General features: G+C 40.1%; 1 protein-coding gene across 3 annotated transcripts in view; it reads right to left on the bottom strand.

The window, feature by feature from the left end:
- The window catches only part of OSBPL8 (oxysterol binding protein like 8), a 166,639-nt gene that overhangs the window by 97,454 nt on the left and 49,879 nt on the right, over positions 1-19,306 (bottom strand). For 2 of the 3 annotated variants that reach the window (XM_075012541.1, XM_075012532.1), the window contains exons 3-4: positions 8,134-8,170; positions 739-876 (exon numbers count right to left, since the gene is read on the bottom strand). In XM_075012541.1, the coding sequence (XP_074868642.1) occupies positions 739-876; positions 8,134-8,170 (175 nt within the window). The remainder of the gene's footprint in view (positions 1-738; positions 877-8,133; positions 8,171-19,306) is intronic. The other variant, XM_075012573.1, reaches the window with a different exon arrangement.

Genomic DNA, 19,306 nt, shown 5'->3' with positions numbered 1-19,306 from the left:
GGCACCTTATAGACTAACAGACATTTTGGAGCATAAACTTTCATGGGCAAAGACCTGCTTCATCACTTTTATTCGTTGTCAAAATCTGGACTATTTCTGCACAAGACATATTATATACACTTCATGTAAAAATTCCCTGAGCTGTGCTTTTTATCTTCTTCTGTTGCACAATTAACAAATTTTGTTTTACTGATATGAAGAAGAGCATGCAATATGATTTGGCAGGCAGAATAAATTTAAGTTAATGATATTGGAAACATTTAAACCACAGGATAGATGCTCTCCCCCCCCCCACTCCCGAAATCTCGGGTTTATAAAGCAGTATTTTGCCAAGAATTGAACTAATGTTTGATGCTTGGATTGTAATACAGGTTGAACCTCTCTAATCCAGAATCTCTTCATCCAGCAATCTCTGTAATCCAGCATGACTCTAGTTGGATGACCACTCATCATGGGTGTGGCCAAGTTTCCCGTGGTCCCATAAAGTTTGTTCACAGCCACCAATCCTGGCTCTCAGGGATCTGTGAGCTTATTTAGCTCTAATTAACCCCTAAGTGTCTTTTAAGAGCCCAGTAAGCAGTGGGAGTGTTATCAATATGCTAGAAAATATTGACCTCCTGTCATCTGGCACCCGTCAGGTCCCAAGGGTGCTGAATTAGAGAGATTCAACCTGTAGGTAACAACTGCTAAGTCTGGACTATTTTAAACCCTTCAGTAATAGAAGCGGAGAGCTCTTACCATGGCTATGAACAGTGCCTGGACTCAGTGCTGGCTGGAGCAGATCTTTGGTTGGAGTGAGGTGTACTTCTTTCCCCTGACGCTGGCTCATCTTTCCTGGAGTCAGAAGGTGTGATTCATCACTGTTTATTAGCACAGCTGAAACATAAAAAGCATGACCATTCATACAGAAATATGCAAAACAAATAAATAAATGATAACAAATCAACTGTAATCATTAACAATATGCCCTTGAGATTCAATCCTTAGGACCTCTATTTTCTAAGCCACAGTTGCTCTCTATTCTTGAGCAGGCTAAGGAACTTCTGAATCAGCAATTTGTTTGGGGGCAGTCAAGGTAAATAGATAGTGCCAGACTGATCTGGGAGAGTGAGGCATGTTGCCAAAAGGAAGAGTATGAGGAGTCAGGAAAGCTGTGTGGTCTAGATTCATCTGTATTAACCCACTGCAAAGCACACTCCTGTGGGTACAAATGGGGGCAGGGAAAGGGATCTGGATCAAGCCTCTAGCTGGTAGGAATACTTAGTACAGCTGATTATACATGTTGTTCATGCACACAGGCCACAGCTGCAGCTCAAGAGACTCCCTTGCAAGACCCCATGTGTATTTGTTCCTAAAAGCTATCAATGGATGCACATTACTATAACAGGTATATAACCTTAAGGTGAGGGAACAGCAGGACAGCAATGGAGGAAAATTAAGAAGCAGAATCTTTTCAAGATTTTCAGTGTCACTACATGCTGATGAAGTGGGTCTTTGTCCATGAAAGCTTATGCTCCAAAAATGTGTTAGTCTGTAAGGTGCCACAGGACTTCCTGTTGTCTTTAAAAAGCAGAAGTCAATAAAGAGAAATTTCCTCCATGACATTTGCAAACAAAACTATGATGGGGTGGAGTAGGAGGGCAAACTTTTTTAAAAAAGCTTTAGAGAGTAAGTGCCATAGTAGCGAAGGGCCAGTAAATCATGGATCAGTTCACTTGTATTCACCTATAAGCTGTTCAAGGCAAGGACTGTGCCCTTCTTCTGCAACAGTACAGTGGCTAGCACACTGTAGTCCTGGCTAATGAAACAAGAAGGGAGGGGGGCACAAAACACCAAAATGAAGGCAACAAAATTAAAGGGTGCCTAATTCAGCATATCACCATTGGCAAGGTGCAAAATTAGATGTGAGCCACTTGGCTATGAACCTCATCAGGCCTTAAGATTTCCACATCTTGTCAGACTGGGCCTCTGAGTTGTACATTTAAACCACATCAGGACAGGAGTCCAATTTTTCCAACGTGACACTTTAAAGAACAAACAGATGCCTGATGTCTTGTTTCATTACATAACTATTACCTATTTTTTTCCACAAAAGTGTTGATGACCAGCGAAGACGGTATGAAGAGAAAAAGGACAGTAGTAGTTCCCCACTTTCTAGCTCTGTTGTGGGTAAACTACAGAACAGCTATGGGGCCTGCAGATCAGGAAAGTTGGGTGAAAGTAGCACTTCCTTTCCTTCCTACTCACTAGGAAGGGAGAAAGAATAGGGTTAAAATCAAATGCTCTTTCTAGAGATTCAACATACGAGTGTTGGCAGGCCAGTATTCCAGAGCCAACAGGTAAGTCAGTATAGAAGCAAAATGCGAAAGTGCAAAGCATCTATACAGGAAATCATTTTAGAGCTTCAGTGGATTGTGAGAAATAAGTCCTAAGAAAAAAATGACACTATTCTTAAAACAAATTACTGTATTATTTTAAAGACAGCAACTTTGAAGTACATAACAAATACACAATTAACAACTAGAATTTTGAAAGGTAACTCCACACTCTTACTCCTTGATTCAGCCAAAAAAGCCTTTTATGGTTTTTCACATCTCTACCTTTACACTGTTGCAATCGAGCTGCAATTTCATTTCTGCTGTTACATGTAGTAGGAACCTAACCATTTGAAGAGTTATCAAGTATAGAACTATAATGCCCTCTACTGGTTCCTATTTGGCATTGGAGGTGAAGTCACCAGGTTCTCCAGTTTTCGCATTGTAATGTCCAAAGTGCTTCCAGTTGTGTTCAGTATATGCATATTAATCAAAATGACATGACTTCAAAAGGAGGATAGACTCAGGCTTTTAGTATTAATTGAAAAGTTATATAAACACAGAGTAAGACTGGTCAAAGTATTGCCAAAGCTACTTAGGGCTGCTTAATACCAGTGATATATTTTGTCTGGGGGTATGTACACTGGAGCCGTATGCAGCTCTCTGAGCAATAAAATGCTTGGAGCCATGAGTGCTGGGCTCCACTCTGCGCACACGTCCCTCCCTAGCACTTGGAGGGAGAAGCACATGACAGCAACACTGGTAGCAGTGGCAATAGCAGCTCCAGTAAGCCACCAGCGTTAGATTACAGCAAGGGGGGTGCCTGGCTCTGGAAGACCAGGGATTGGGTTAAAGTGGGGGCTGGGGAGGGCTGGGGCTGCCTGGATTTGGAGAAGAGGAGGGGGACTGGGTTAAAGCAGGGACCCGGCAGTGCCTGGCCTCTGGTATATTATGCTTATTATCTGAAGTAAGGGATAAAATTCCAATTTGTACAATTTTAGTTTAGTATTTGTAATGATGACAACTGAAAGGGCTTAAAATGAACCAACTTCTTGAGCAAACAAAGAATAAAACTGCAGTTCTGGAAGAAAGTAATACATAGGAAACCATATCAGATGCATTGATTTAACTGCAGCCCTCAGCAATTTGAAACCTACTTTTGGACATCTGATTTCATCCAAACAAGCTCAAATTTCACATAAATTTATAGTTTTTCTTGTAATTTCATTGATCACTGTTCATTGATGTTTGCATAAATAAATATATATATGAATAAAAGTGGGCTTATTTTATGTTCATCTAATATTTATTCATCCTCTTCGCACAACCCTAAAATGGCAAGTTTATTGCCTATAGGCCAATTTCTTCCAACCAACCAGTTACAATTAAGTTGTTCAAACAAATGCATTGCAGTAGTAGGAAAAAAAAAATTCATGTCCGAAAATAGTGGGTACTGGGAGTACTTTTATATTCAATTTTTTAAAGGGGTACTTGATAAAAATAAAAATAATCAGGAACACTGGTATAGTCTGTTTTCTAACTAGTTTATAAGTGCCGTAAGGCCAAGACTTTTAACTGTATATGCACTTAAGAACATTCAACTCTTCAAATGAGGAAGTGCTTCAAAAAAGTTAATCTGTAAAGCTGAAAATGATCAGCAGAATTCATCGTTGTTTAACCCCAATGGTATTTGCCAGCATAGTGTTACAGAACAGTAAGAAGGTGAATGGAAGAGTTCTCAGAACTGTGGGAGCACGAGCACCTGGTGGCCGGGCCTCACTCGCAAGGCAGAACGACCATATACTCCATCTTGGAACGCTATCATACAATGGCGGGAAGGTCTGAAGTCAGGCCAGGAGAAAGAAATCAGAAAGTTGACAAGTAGTTGGAGAGTCCCCAAAGAGAACATCCTGACAAGCAGATAGTAAGCCCCCAAAGAGAACAGCTGGGGCTAGTAGCTGGAAGCCCCCCCAAAGAGAACATCTTGGTTGTACAACATCAGAGGGTCCCAGGGGAGGGTCAGAAAAAGACCAAGGACAGAGAAAATCTTGTAACATGTTCCGACAGGCCGGGAGGATAGAAAGCCCAAATTAGGTAACAAACGCTTTAATTGGCCAGGTATCGAACCCCCAAGTAAGAAAGTATAAAAGGTGATTTAGCAGGAATAAGGGTGTGGGCTCCTGGACACAAGGCAGAGGCTAGCAACTTCCAGTCCAGACAGCAGACCCCGGCCTGATCACCCGGACGTCACCACCACAAAAGGTCCCAACCAAGCTGTATCTCTGACTTGAAGGGCCGCTGTACCAACATAGTTGTTGGTGAGATGTGGGAGCATTGGATGTTATTGGTAAGTCACATGTAATTATATACAGCTATGTGTAACCTAGTGTTTAGCCTATGCCAAATAAATAACTATATATAAACAAGTAATTGTAGTTACGAATAAATGAATCAATCACTGTCAGTAAATACCACTAGCTGGGGCTGTACAGAGAATTATTGGGACTTAGAACAGCCACAGGGCATTGTGGTGTTCACAATCGGAGCGTTATTGTTCCTGGTACTCATAATACTGTGGAAACCTAGGTTTTAAAGTAGATACGCTGAATCACATATTGCTGCTACACTATATAAGGCTGCTATAAAGGTGGGGTGGTCGGTCCTGGGCCACCCGACTCCCCCCGCTGTATCACACCCCACGTGCACCCACGGGACCCGGAGTAGGTCGGCACATCGTCAAGAACATGTGCACTTCTGCCTGTGTTGCGTAAGTCAGGAATGATCTGTTATGAATCAATGAGAGGACCTTCCCTCTTATGCCATGATAACTTAGGTTAACTTAGCTTTGGTGAGGGACCTTGTCAAAGGCTTTCTGGAAATCTAGGTACACAATATCCCGTGGATCCCTTTTGTCCACACATGCTTACTGATCCCCTCAAAGAACTCTAGCTGATTAGTAAGGTATGATTTCCCTTTGAAGAAGCCATGTTGACTTTTTCCCAACAGATTATGCTTATCCATTTGTCTGACAATTCTATTCTTTACTACAGCTTCAACTAAATTTGCCCAGTACTGATGTTAGACTGTAGTTGCCAGGATCACCTTCAGAGCCATTTTGAAATATTGGCATCAGATTAGCTATCTTCAACTCATTAGGTACAGAAGATGTTTGAAAGATAGGCTACAAGCCACATTCAATAATTTCACAAAGTTCTTTTATGAGTTCTTTCAGAACTCTTGGTTGAATGCCATCTGGTCCTGATGACTTTTTACTGTTAAGTTTATCAGTTTGTTCCAAAACCTCCTCTAATGCCACCTCAATCTGGGACAGCTCCTCAGATTCGTCACCAAAAAAAACAGAACACACACACCTCAGATTTTGGAATCACCCGAATTCTCAACCACGAAAGGTTTTCAAGTTTTCTTTGCAGCTATCAGGGCTAAAAATTTACTTCACGTGAGACTCTTGCCTTTCATTAAAAAAAGTAAAGAGGACCCCAAGAAGTAGGTATTTAAGAGAAATACCAGATACTATGTTACTCACTAGAATTCATATCACAGGCATTTACAATGCTTCAGTATATAAAAGGTTTCACTTCAGTCAACACTATCATCTCAGAATCCCAAAACTCCATATTTAAGTAATATTCCAGTTCCAGCCTTTATTAAGTGGCATCTGTAATTTAAAATTCAAAAAAAATCTCATGCAATCAAAGCTTTTAAGAGATCTTACACCACAGTCTATAGTGTACGAGATGAGAAATGGAAGCTAGAGATGTAAAAAAAACCAACAAAAAACACTTAAGTGTTTGAATTTTCTTTAAATAAAGATTTACCCCCCACCAATTTTACTGATCTTCCAACAAGTAAAAAACACTGATTATAATGATTATACTTCGGTTACGAAACTTGGATTTAACAGGTTTTTTTTTTTTTAAACTTACTGAAGTGCCTAGTACTTTAATCAGCAGCAATTTAAATATATGCCTCCTTGGCATGTGTCCTTTTGACATTAAGCCTACAGTACTAAGTGCCATCAAAAAGCAGAAGAGAAACAGAACCCCCACCTACAATGTAAAATCATCTCTTTTCAACTTCTGGCTAATTACACATTCAATGAAACTTCAAAGGAGATCTGAAATCTAAAACACTGACCTTGTGCTCAAAATAGGTAAGTTTGGTTTTCCTCTCTTCAAAACTCTTTCAGAATTAAAACTTTGGAGGAGACATGTTGAACAACCTCAACATCTCTAGTCTGTCACATGGAAGTTTAGCTGGGAAGTTTCATGACCAGTTTCAGCCCTCTTATTTATTGTGGAAGAGTCTGGACAGTTTGTAAACCAACACTGGGATGTTCTTCTAAAATACATGCTATATGTCTAGGATGTGTAATGGGGAAGTTCTATGGCCTGAGTCACATAGGACATCAGAGCAGATGATCACAATGGCCCTTTCTGCCCTGGAATCTGTGAATCATACAAGAACTGCCCCAGAAAGACTGGCCCTTTAATAAGTAATGGGTCTGCCCCATCTGTGTCTCACACACAGGGATAGGCAAAGGCAAGTTAAGTCACATGATAAGCAGGTCACATGACTAAAGAAGCCATTGTAAAATTGGGGTGCCGGGGGGAAAGAAGGCAGAAGCCAGGGACGGAGGAAGACTCAAGAAACAGAATCATGAATCCTGGTAAAATGCCCTGGGAGTTGTTCTTGGTAGACAGCAAGGCAGGACTCAAAAAAAAAAAAAATCCAGGGGAAGATGAGTGGAGAAGGGAGAAACCGGCCTGGACAAAGATTTTTTGGAGTGCATTATTTTGGTTTAGATACCCTGGAAAGAGTAGATTATTTTCTTTCATGATTTAGCCATAGGACCAAGTATTCACAGCAACTTAACCAGGTTACAAAACCGGGAGATCCAGACTTAATTCAGGATCAGAATGGGTAGGCTGAATTGCTACAAGAATTAAGATAAAAATTCTGTAAAGGACAGAAAGGCAGCACAACAGAAAACAAAGTCTAATACTTGAAATTAAATTCAAACTGACCTACCCATCTGCATGTTACTGAAAACAGTATTTATAAATTGTTATGAACAATATATAACTACAATTTATTTCACTTTAACAGTTTGTAGGAAAAAAAAAAAATATACAAAACCCCAAGTGATTTGAAGAGTTTCTGACAGCAGTAGTCCCATAGGTCACCGTCTTTTTATGACTTGTTATTTAGTAATAATGCATCGCAACAAGTCTCCCTTATGATACCTCTTTTTGGTCACACTTCACTATGGAAGGTTTTTTAATCAAAATTAACTGCACAATAAGGTGTTGATAGCAAAACATTGCTCTATCACTACACTAGCTCAAAATAAAACAAACTGTTTTTACCAGTTACATCACTATGATCTATGCCCTTTTCAATGTTTATATTACAGTAGCATTTGGAGGCCCCAGCTCAGCAAGTGTTAGGCACGATATAAACAGAATGAGAAGACAGTCCTTTCTTTTAAAGTGCTAAATATTCCCATTTAAACTGCAGAACTCCAGGTGGAATGGTAAAAGGATTAATATTTTTCTAGCCCTGGCTGAAGAACAATACAATACCCCTTGCCAAGAATTGCGGTTGCTTTTTAAAAAATTTACCGAACACCTACGGACAACATCAACATGAAGAATCAAGTATCTCTCTCGATAGCTGTCCTTATCTCAGTTTGGTCATAACACACACAAAACCCTAGTATTGTGTGTGCTTGCCCACACGCTCAGACAAGAAGATGGTGATCTTAACCTACTTGCCGTAGTAGAGGTCAGTCACTTACTTGATGGTCCATGAGAGTCTCTGATCTCACCATGATGCTGCACGTGCAATGCAATTGGAGAACGAAGAACAGCAAACGAAAGAGTCCAGGCCAGGAAGAAGCAAAATGTGCAGAGATGTCAGCAACAGCAGCAAAAGGAAAGAGGAGGCACAATGAAAATAGAGTTAGCTCATCACTAAAATACAAAACACACATCAACATTAAGACAAGACTTAACAGTCTGGAAACAAAACATTGAAGCAACAAAAACTGGAAAGCCATTATTAGCTTGGATGCAGTTAGTGAGCAGCAAATACCTCTTTTAGGCAGACAAAAGCAGATCTGAAAGGTGTTCAGCAAGTTAGAGTTCACAACTCATTACAATAAAACATGTCTCAAATCTGTAGTTAAGTCAGTCTCAGACAACCACATCCTTGAATGAGTTGGGATTCCAGAACAATCCATGTAAAAGTACAAATTCTCTCCCTCAAACTGTACATGTAAGCACAAAAATTCCTGAAAGAGAATTACATGCGCAAATGCCCACTAGGTACGATGCAGCCAAGCATAACCATTTATGCAACATGGTTATTTTAGAAGGCTCAGTGTTCTAGCTCACTAAGTACAGCTAACCCATCAACCAGCACACTTTTCCTGGGTAGGAAACAAGAAAACAATGGAAACTGGGTTTTAAAAAAAAAAGTAAAGAGGCGGCATTGTTTTTGTGCATCTCCAAATAAATGTAAGCTGTGTTGCACATTTTCCCCACTTCTGTCTTCACTGAACTATATATAGTTGAGCTTCAGGAGGATAGGACAGATATAAAGCAACAGCTGACACCACCTCACTTTTTTGGAATTGTGGAGGGGAGCATATTTAACTAATATCAATCAATCATTTATATTCCATTAGTATTCAAATCTTGAGTTAGTGTCAGGACTCCTGGGACTAGGTGCTGTAAAGAGGAAAGATATGATCCATATACCTGTCCCCAATGTGCTTTCCATTTTAAAAGAGACAAAGGGTGGGAGATCAAAGGAGAAAACAATCCTAGTGACCACATGCCCATGTTTTTCCCCTTAAAAATGGGGGGTGGGGGAGGGGAAATCCCCAACTGCTCCTCTGCTAAGTTCTCCCCCTTTCCCCAGATTTTAGCTCTCTACTAGTCTAGTTCTGTGTGTGGCTAAAACAGAACTGTTGCACAGCTAATTTACTTTTTATTTTAAAGACACAATGTTTTGCAAAGCTCAACCAAAATCCTACCAAATGGTGCCTGAGAAGGCAAACTAACTGTATTTTAAAATGGTGTCATCAGATTTGTCTCCATATTACACCCAGAAGCCATGAGGGTATGTCAGGAGTCTCTTGCTTCCTAAAGAACATGGCCATGGCCCCTAGTTAGCAATAGTTTCTTCAGTTTTTTTTGTTTGTTTTGTTTTTTTAAACAAAAACCAGGTGCATTTGGAAGCACTTTCCATATGATCCATTTCAGTTTCTCCTCTTTAGACAGCTAACTAGTATCATGCATGCCTGGATCTTTTTTACAGCGTATCGAGCCAAAGAAAGAATATGTTTTTAAATATGGGAACATGACTCCAAAACCTCCAAAGGTTAAAAGGAAACTTAGGGACTGAAGTAGTATCTGAAACTGGATTAATTTCAAGTTGATTTCTCTTTAAGTGCATAATACAATACAATAGCATACCAAGACTGGAAACCAAGTATATGTTACTATAAATGTGATTACGTTAGTTTACTGCTTTTAGACTTGAGGAAGTTCCAAGAGCAACAAAATAGCAGTGTCAAAGACATGCAGGGCAACAGCCTACCAATTATTTCAGTGAGATAATGAGTCAGAACACCAAGCCCTTCCTCATCAGCACCACTCTGCTACATCCACTAGTTCACAATAGTAAGAGGAGGAATGGAGGGCAGGGGTGAGGGGAATCAAAGTATTAATGAGTAAGCATAGAGGGATCAAGGGTTCTGCAATTTAAGCTTCCTAATCTCTAGATAGCCTCTACTTTCATAGTGGTGAAATACACAATGACAAAGCACGGCAGCAGGCTCTCCCCGCTACTACCTCAACAAATTAGTGAGCAGTCCACACCTAATCTTCACCCTAGCACAGTCTTGACCTCGTAAGCACACGAGAATTAGAAAGTACAGGCCAGGAGAGCGTGTCACCTGAGATAACTTAAGTCTTTTTATATAACTATTTTAGCACTGCATGGTTAATCCTGTAGACTCATACAAAGAGCTCCTACGCTACAGGAAGAAACACAAGTCTAACTCTGTTCCTGGCATTTACCAATAAATAGTGCTTATGCTGACAAATTAGAGTCCATGCTGATCAAACATCAACTTGAACTACAGCTATTATACAGTGCATCTGTACCCAACACAAACATATATATTTGTAGTCTACAGTCTTATCTGAAAAATGACCTCTTTTCAGGACATTTTTAGATACAGAAGACCTCTGCTTATGTCACAAAATCCTACCAGTATCACCCAGAGTCCAAACTGAAATGTTACATACTGGGTGTGTCTACACTTTGGAAAAAGTGGAAATGGCCATGTTAATGGACAAATCGAAGAATACTAATAAATATTCAGAACCTCGTTGGCATGCTGCCAGCCGCAGAACTTCAAAAGTGCCACGTTTCACTCGTGCATGGCTTGTCTACAGGGGGTCCTTTTTGCAAGGACCCTGCAAACATCAAAATCTGTTATTGAGTGTCCAGTAGCAGCAGCAGTCCTAAAACAAAATTTCAAAAATCAAAACAAAACAGAGAGAGAAATCTGAGCTGTAATTTATTTGCAAATTTGACTCCATCAACCAAGGATTAAACAGAGACTGGGAGGGGCTGGCCCCTTGCAAAAGCAGCTTCTCTACCTTGGGTGTTAACATCTCCACATTAGACTCTGACAATGGTCCACTTCTCCTCTCTCCCCCCGCCCCCCCCCCCCCCGATCTGACTTGGTTTTTTCCTCTTTTGATACATACTACTGATAATGGGCCATTTCCACCTTGACTGAATAGACTGGGTCAGCTCTGACCCTCCCTTTTACTGGGACCCCATTCTTTAAATACCCCTTGAACACCCTTCCCCACCCCTTGACCACACACACACCCTGATGGAGTGGGTATTTGCTCACAAAAGCTTACACTCCAAAATATCTGTTAGTCTATAAGGTGCCACAGGACTTCTTGTTGTTCTCAAAAGATACAGACTAACACTGATACCTGCTGGAGGTACAAGCTCCAAAATATCCTGTTGCCAGTTAGGTGATAGAGTATTAACATGCACACCCCCTGCCCTGTATGCTCGCTGAGGCAGAAATTCAAACTAGGAAAGCAGATGAAGGAACCATTAGCAATTGGCAGTTCTGTCAGAACAAGGAGGAAGGGATGAGTCCTGTGTTTCCACAGGTCAAAATGACAAAGTTTCACATACTGAAACAATTACAGTCTCACTGTTAGCCAGCAAAACTGTCCAACATGCAAATACTTAATTAACATTGCACAAAATCATGTGAAACATTACATTCTCTTTTCCAGAATTGAGAGGAAGTATTAAACACATTTTCAGTAAATATTTAATTTGCTAAGATATAAATGTGAACAGTCTTTAGGAAAACAAGTTTACAACAAGCAAATGTATAAAAAAGTTCCTTTTTTAAGTTCGTCATTAAATTACTGCTTGTTCACCCAAACTGCCGATGATTACACACACACATACTTATGTAAACTTAGTATCTGCAGTTCACTAAGAAAAAACAACTATGTAGTCTAAATATAAAATATATAAAGACCAAAAGAAAATTTTCAAAATCACTTGAGTTTTTAAGTCCAACTGGATTCCAATAAGACTTCCAATAGGGTTTTGATGTTTTTCAAGATTTTACCCCACACCAAATTGTTACAGGATTTATTTTTAAAAGAAGATCATTCCACTATCTGCAGCCCATAATTAAGGCTATTTTCATAAACTAGAGTTTCTTGGACTAGACATTCTCAATCTATGGACAGATAGTTCATTCATTTTAATTGAACTAGGTATTAGCTGTGTCTATGTATCAGGGAAAAGTCCACCAATATCAATTTTTTCCCTATACTACTACATTTCTCCTAAATGCTACAATTAGCAGATAAATTTAACATCCTTCTGTGTACATATATCAGGGCCATACCACCAAACCTGAATCTGAACCTAAGTGATCACGCCAAATTGTATTTATCAGTTTTTCAGACTGACAAACAGCATATGTAGAAGAGAATATATAAAACATTTCTATTATTCAGTCTTTAGTGGTCACAAAAATGCTGGCCTGATACGAATTTAAGAGTGACAGTAGAATTTATCTCTGCAGATTCTCTAGTTATTCTGTCCCATCCCTGGCTCCAAGGTCCCTATCGAAGGCAAGAAGCACATACTCTTACAAAAGATCATTTTTTCCAGTGAGTCTTGAAATAATCCCTTTTATTTGTATCAGCAAATCAGGCCCTGACTTTCTAGGAGTAACACACCAAGTACATACCAAAAACTATTCTTTAAAATGGGCCTAAGATTCTTGAAAAAGACATTAGGGGAGGGGGTGCTGTTAACTATAAATTTCCTGGTCATATTAGAATTTTGGCATTTAAACTCTCACATTTAGAAAAAGCACAATGACTATAGGAGGCTTTGTGTGGCCACAGTCCCAACTCTGCCTGACTGGTGAATTTCCTTAGTTTAGGTAATAACATAGGATTAAGGAGCAAAATAGCGTTAGGCTCTAACTTTTGAGAGTTGGACAATGTCTATATTATGTAATGACCTCTGTTAGAAATCCCCTTGTTCAAAAGAGTTAAATTTTGGTGGCTTTTGTAAAGCAGCACAAGATTTGTTTTTACTGATTTTCAGACCTAGCTAACGGAACAGATTTTAGTAAGGCATTAAAATTTGGCTTTGAAACAGTAGCAAAACTGCAACCTTCGTGGAAAAAGCGACTGCTTTTTTGTGACAGACCGATAACTGTTCAAAGAGCTGATTATACAATTTGAACACAAATAATGAAGAACAAATAGTTCAATATTCTACCCTTTAAAATGCAGTGTAACAATGAGTTTTACCTATTGCACAAATTTTTATTGCACAAACTGAATGTTAAAGAACACTTACATATGTAACATTTTCAAATACAGCAAATAACTTTATTTCAGAGAAAATTTTGTTCTTTTCGTAAAATGGCTTTATGTATATAAATCAAAGTGTTCCTGCACTAAAGAATGATTCCAGTCATCAAAAAGATTATATATTGCTATAATTCAGGCTGTGCATTCTCATTATATTGTATCCAGACTTTATCTGTATAGCCCATCAATAGTTGAAGAAGGAATAGTTGTGAGGTTTTATGAAGTTCTTTTAAGTTTGAAAATATAATTAAAGTTTGCAGAACTAATTCATTTAAACCACTATAACAATTTCAAGAGGAAAGCACAGTGGGGAGGAGAAAGAAACAAACAGTAGAGATACTTCACCAAAATTCACTGCTTCCGTATGAGTTACATATGAAATTTCAATCCAAGAAGTTGTTTGACGACAAAGAAAAAATTAAGCTACAATACTAGTTCACAGTACTATAGAGGCAATATTAAGATAGCTTTCTGCTTTGTAGCCACAAATAGTTAAGATGAACAGTTTCCCAGTCAGGTCTAAAACAATGTTACTTTTGAAACCTTTTACTTAGTGTGCAAGTTACGCATTTATGCACAAGATGATGAACAACAGGTTCTACCAGTATTTAAAAGAAAGCGCCATGAACAGCAAGAATACGCCTTACCTCCCCTTTACCCTCGGAAAAGTTGTTAAATAAGCTATTTACAGTTAAAAGGTGCTGCACATTAGTGTCTCAAATCTCTTGCATTTGATCTTTACACACAATTTAAGTAATCCATCACATCCCAGTGTGCACACAAGATTGGATTTGTGCAGACACCTCATCACCCTTTTCACTTCTCCCAAAATAGCACACTAAAAATAATCTGTGTTGCACTATTTTCAACTGTTTCACCTTTCCCTGGAATCCTATTACTGGCTTCTTGCCACATCAAGCCTGCTCAGGAAAGACTGGCAGGGAAAAAAGGGAGGTGTTCCCGGTATATTAAAAATGTATACGCATGGTTGAGATGGAAATAGGAAACAGACTTGTTGACACAGTTCGTGAATAAGGATCAAAGGGATAAAAAACCAAGGGTGATGTCATGGTAAGGAGTCTAATACAGAACACCTAATAAAGAAGAAAATCTGAATGAAGTGTTTACTCAAAATCTAACAATCACCCAAAGCACAGATATAGGTGGTAAATGAGGATTTCGATTAACCAGACATCTGTGGTGGGGAAATAACATAGCCCAGCACAGATTATCCAACAAATTCTTGGATTATTTTAAATTTCAGAAGGTAAAGAAAGCTCCTGAGGGCTGTGGGGTAGGCTGCTCTTGATTGGATTTTAACCAGTATCGAGGAACTAGTTGAAAATTTGAAAGTGGACAGCAGTTTAGGTGACGGAGATCATGCACATGTAAGGAATGTGCCAGCCGGAACGTGTCTCCCAGAGATCATTGGCATGAGAATGCAAATGTGTGCATATGCGATACCTTGCAAACAAAGACTGATGGGTAGCAAGGAAGCAAAAAAAATTTTGTCTATTGTAAACACATTGTTATAAAAAAACAAAATCACAATTTATGGTAACACTCAGTATAAGAATTGTGAAATCTCACCAATGCTCCAAACCATTGTGGGAGACAGGGCAGTTGATATAACTGCATAAGACATGGATTACACAGGGCTCCCTGGTTTAAAGCATTGTAAAGCAGACAGGGAGGCATATGGGTTGAACCAGCTAGCTGAGTGCCTTGGCCATATAGCTGTAAGCCTAGTTTGACTAGCCCTCCTCACCTGTTAAAAGATAGGAGCTGACTACTAGTGTTTGTATGAGACTCCACTTTGGTGGATAGATATTCAAGAGCTGAAACCACAGAATGGTGGCTGAGGCTACCAAGAGCTGAAATCACAGGGTTTTGCCTCAGGCCAGACTCACAAACAGTGGGCAGAACAATTGGTGGGTGGCAGGTAGGAGGAACAGCAGCCGGTGCAACTGGCAGGCAGTCAGTAGGGGAGCAGCAGACAGATGGACAGCGCAACCAGCGGATAGCTGGTAGGAGCAAGCAGAATGCTGGACAGGTGCAGAGGTGGCATTGTCTCAGACTCCACGAGGGAATGCATCAGCGTGAGGTGTCAGTGCCTGCACAGACTGGGCCAAGTGGGGCATTTGAATTGGGGGATGTGGAGAAAGTTGGGTGTGCGGATTGGCTGTTTACAGTATTGGACTGGTGAGCCTGAGAGGCCAAGGACATTGCTCAGTGCATTTGAGCTGGGACAGTTACTTGAGAACTGGTTATGAACTCTGGGTGTGATAATTTTCCCAAGCTTATGCTAATTGACTTTTCTACCTCTTTTAATAAAAGTCCTTTTCTACACTCAGACTCCATGCTTGCGAGTGGGGAAGCATTGCCTCTCCAAGGCACCCAGGGATGTGTGATGTTCCCAGGCTACTGGGTGGGGTCTTGAGCCCATTCTGTGTGAGATGGATGAAAAGGAACCCCTAGATGTTGAACTCGGCCCTGGTTGCTGCCACTTCCTTCTGGCAGAAGGGTTAAACATAGATTTCATGATTCTAAGAAATGGTAAGAGGTGAACAGCAAAATGAAGACAATGGATTTCAAGAAGGAAGACTTTTGCAAACTCAGGGAGTTGGCAATATCCCACGAGAAGCAAGTCTAAAGGGAAAACAACTGAAGACAGTTATCAGTTTTTACACACACACACACACACACACACACACACCCCCTATCCAACTATACTGGCTTAACCAAGAGATCTTAGATTACCTAAAAATAAAAAAAAACAGTCCTACAAAAAGTGGAAACCACCTAAACATCAAAGAGGATGAATATAAATAACCACCACAAGTATGTAGGAGCAAAATTAAAAAGGTCAAGGCAAAACCTGTGATCAAACTAGCTAGGGACGTACAAAAAAACCCCCATACGTTAGAAGCAAGAGGAAGATCAAAAATAGGGTAGGGCCTTCACTCATTGAAGAGGAAGAAACAATATCAGAAAATGTAAAAGTGGCAGATGTGAGTAAAGATTTCTTTATTTTGATTTCCACCAAGAAGGCTGCTGGTGATTAAACAGCTAACATAGCAAAGAGCCAGTGAAATCGAGAAGAGGTTCAAAAGCTAAAAGATGGAAAGAACAAGTTCAAATTACATGTTAGATGGCTTCAAGACCCCATGACCTGATGAAATGCATCCTCATATGCTCAAGAAGCTGATTGCAGAGATATCTGAACCAACATCTTTGAAAAGTCATGGTATATAACAAAGTATGTAGTTAAGGAATCCATTTGAAAATATCTAGAAGACAATAAGGTGATAAGTAACAGTCAGCATGGATTTGTCATCAACAAACCACGTCAAATGGGCCTGATAGCCTTTTTTGACAGGGTAACAAGCCTTGTGGATAACCGGGAAGCAGCAGATGTGGTACATCTAGACTTTAGTAAGGTTTCTGATACATGATCTTGTCATTAGCAAAGCACGAAAATATTCTTTGCGGTCACTCAATGACATGTAGAATGTCTTCATGACACCCTCCTATTTGTGAGTCCACTTATGGTTGACCAGCCCAATCCTGGAGCCGCAAGTCTTACCACAGAAAGGGCAGGTGCTGGTAGCTGTCTCATGTATAAAGATTGGTTTTTGTTTACAACATTATTCTTGCAGCTGCCAGACGGTGAAGATCATATCCACTTTTCTTTGGAGTGATGGGATGCCACATTGGGATTCTGGAAGAATTTCTTCTGAGAGTGACAGGAGTCAATTTGCAAGGATTCAAGCTAAAATAATATGCCCTGCTCTTGCCAGCAGAAAGATGCCACAATAGTTTCTGCGGACCAATTTGTCACCTTTGTTGCAGAAACTGATGATCAGTGTGTCTCTGAACTCTCATGGCATTTGCTCCCTACCCCAGATCTTGAGAATCAGGAAGTGGAATTATTTGTGGAGCTCTGGCTCACCTTCTTTGAAGACTTTGGCAGAGATCCCATCTAGTCCAGTTGCCTAGTTGTTCTTCATTGCTTTGATGGCAGCTTGGACCTCATTCAGGTCAGGATGTGTTGCAAGATCATCCCTAAGTGGTTGCGGAGGGATTTGGTCAAGAGATTCTAGGACCACAGTGGAGGGGCAATTCAAGAGGTCATAAAGATGCACTCTGCAGAGAGAAACAATGGCTTCACTGTCTTTTCAAGAGGTGGGCACCATCCTTTGATCTCAGGGGACTGATTCCATGGTTTCTTAGTCTATAAACAGTTTCGGTGGCTTTGGAGAAACCTCTTGTATCGTTCATGTCTGCAAGATACTGGAGTTCTCAAGCCTTCTCAGTCCATGATAGGTTTTTTGGAGTCCTTTTCTGATGTTGGAATTCTGCCTTGACATCCCTTCTCTCTTGATTTTGTGCAGTTGATGTCGCTTTTCCAGGCCCTTAAAGCTTTCCTTTTTGCCTCAATCACGCATTCAATTTCCACATCATTCTCATCATACCAGTTCTGATGCTTCCTGGAGTGGTAAGCAATGGTTTCTCCACAAGCTTCAATGATGACATTTTTCAGCTGACATCAGTGTTTTTCCACAACTTCAGAGCACAGCGCTCCAAAGGAAGCTGGTGATGGTATCTAGAAATCACTTCGTCTGATGGGGGTCCTTCAAGCCCTGTATGTTGATCTTTGGTCAGATCAGTTTCCTCTGAGTTCTCCAGGTGGTGACAATCCTAATCACCATCATGGATCGAATAAGGTGGTGACCAGTCCAACAGTCATCAGCACTAGTCACTGAATGTGTGAGGAGGACACCACACCAATCCCAAGTGTGGATGATGATACAGCAGGAAGATACATAATTGATTGTCTAACTATTCCCAGAAAATAAATTATCAATGGTTCATAGTCATGCTGAAAAGGCATAACAAGGGGGATTCCCCAGGGATCAGTTCAATATTTTTAATTAATGATTTAGATAATGGCATAGAGAGAACATTTATAAAGCCTGAGAATGATACTAAGCTGGGGGAAGTTGCAACTGCTTTGGAGAATAGAACTAGAATTCAAAATGACCTAGACAAACTGGAGAAATGCTCTGCGATAAATGGATGAAATTCAATAGCGAAAAATGCAAAATTACTCGGGAAGGAACAATCAATTCCATACATACAAAACAGAACATGTTTGCCTAGAAAGGAGTACTTCAGAAAGGGATTTGGGGGCAATAATGGACCACAAGCTTAATACAAGTCAACAGTGTAACACTGTTGCAAAAAAAGAAAAAAAAGTATTCTGCAATCTTTCAGGAGTACTGTAAGCAGGACAAGATAAATAATTTTTCTATTTTACTTCATGAGGATTAGAACTTCATTAGGATACTGTGTCCAGTTCTGGGTACAATTCAGAAAAGATATGGACAAATTGAGGAAGATCCAGAGAAAAGCAACAAAAAATTATAAATGATCTAGAACAGCAGGATCAGCAACCTTTCCAAGGTGAAGAGCTGAAATTTGACTTTGACTTCCCAGCTAGTGTGGGGTTCATCAATTTCCCTTGACAGAGGCTTTACAAAGGTTATGGAAGGGAAATTGAGACCCTGCACTAGCTGGTACTCAGGCAGCCTTGCTGCTTGAACCTGCAGCTGACACTAGGTAGTCAATTCCTTTCCCCAACAAAGATGGGAGAGGGGGAAATCATAAAACCTCTCTACTAAGACTGTAAGCATAGTAGGCAGTCAACATGGCATTTATGAGTAATCAGTTCAGCCAGAAAAAGTAGATGTTCCGTGGAATTGTTTGTCTTATTGGAGTGTGCAGCGTTACTGAAGAAGGTTGGGAACCACTAGTCTAGACATGCTTGGACCTACCATGAGTGCAGGGAACTGGAGGAGATGATCTTTGGAGGTCCCTTCCAGTCAGGTGTTTCTATAAATCAACCCTCAAATTCTGTTCAGCTTGAAGGCTTTAAAGCTCTGCCACCACCTGCCTGTCAAGCTATCGCCTCTTTTTTTTTTTTGATCTGTGAGACCGCTACACAGAACA

This window comes from Carettochelys insculpta, chromosome 1 (genome assembly GCF_033958435.1).
Source record: "Carettochelys insculpta isolate YL-2023 chromosome 1, ASM3395843v1, whole genome shotgun sequence".
Classification (NCBI taxonomy): domain Eukaryota; kingdom Metazoa; phylum Chordata; order Testudines; family Carettochelyidae; genus Carettochelys; species Carettochelys insculpta.
The sequence above is the reverse complement of the archived record's forward strand: the minus strand, read 5'-3'. Positions and strand labels throughout refer to the sequence as shown.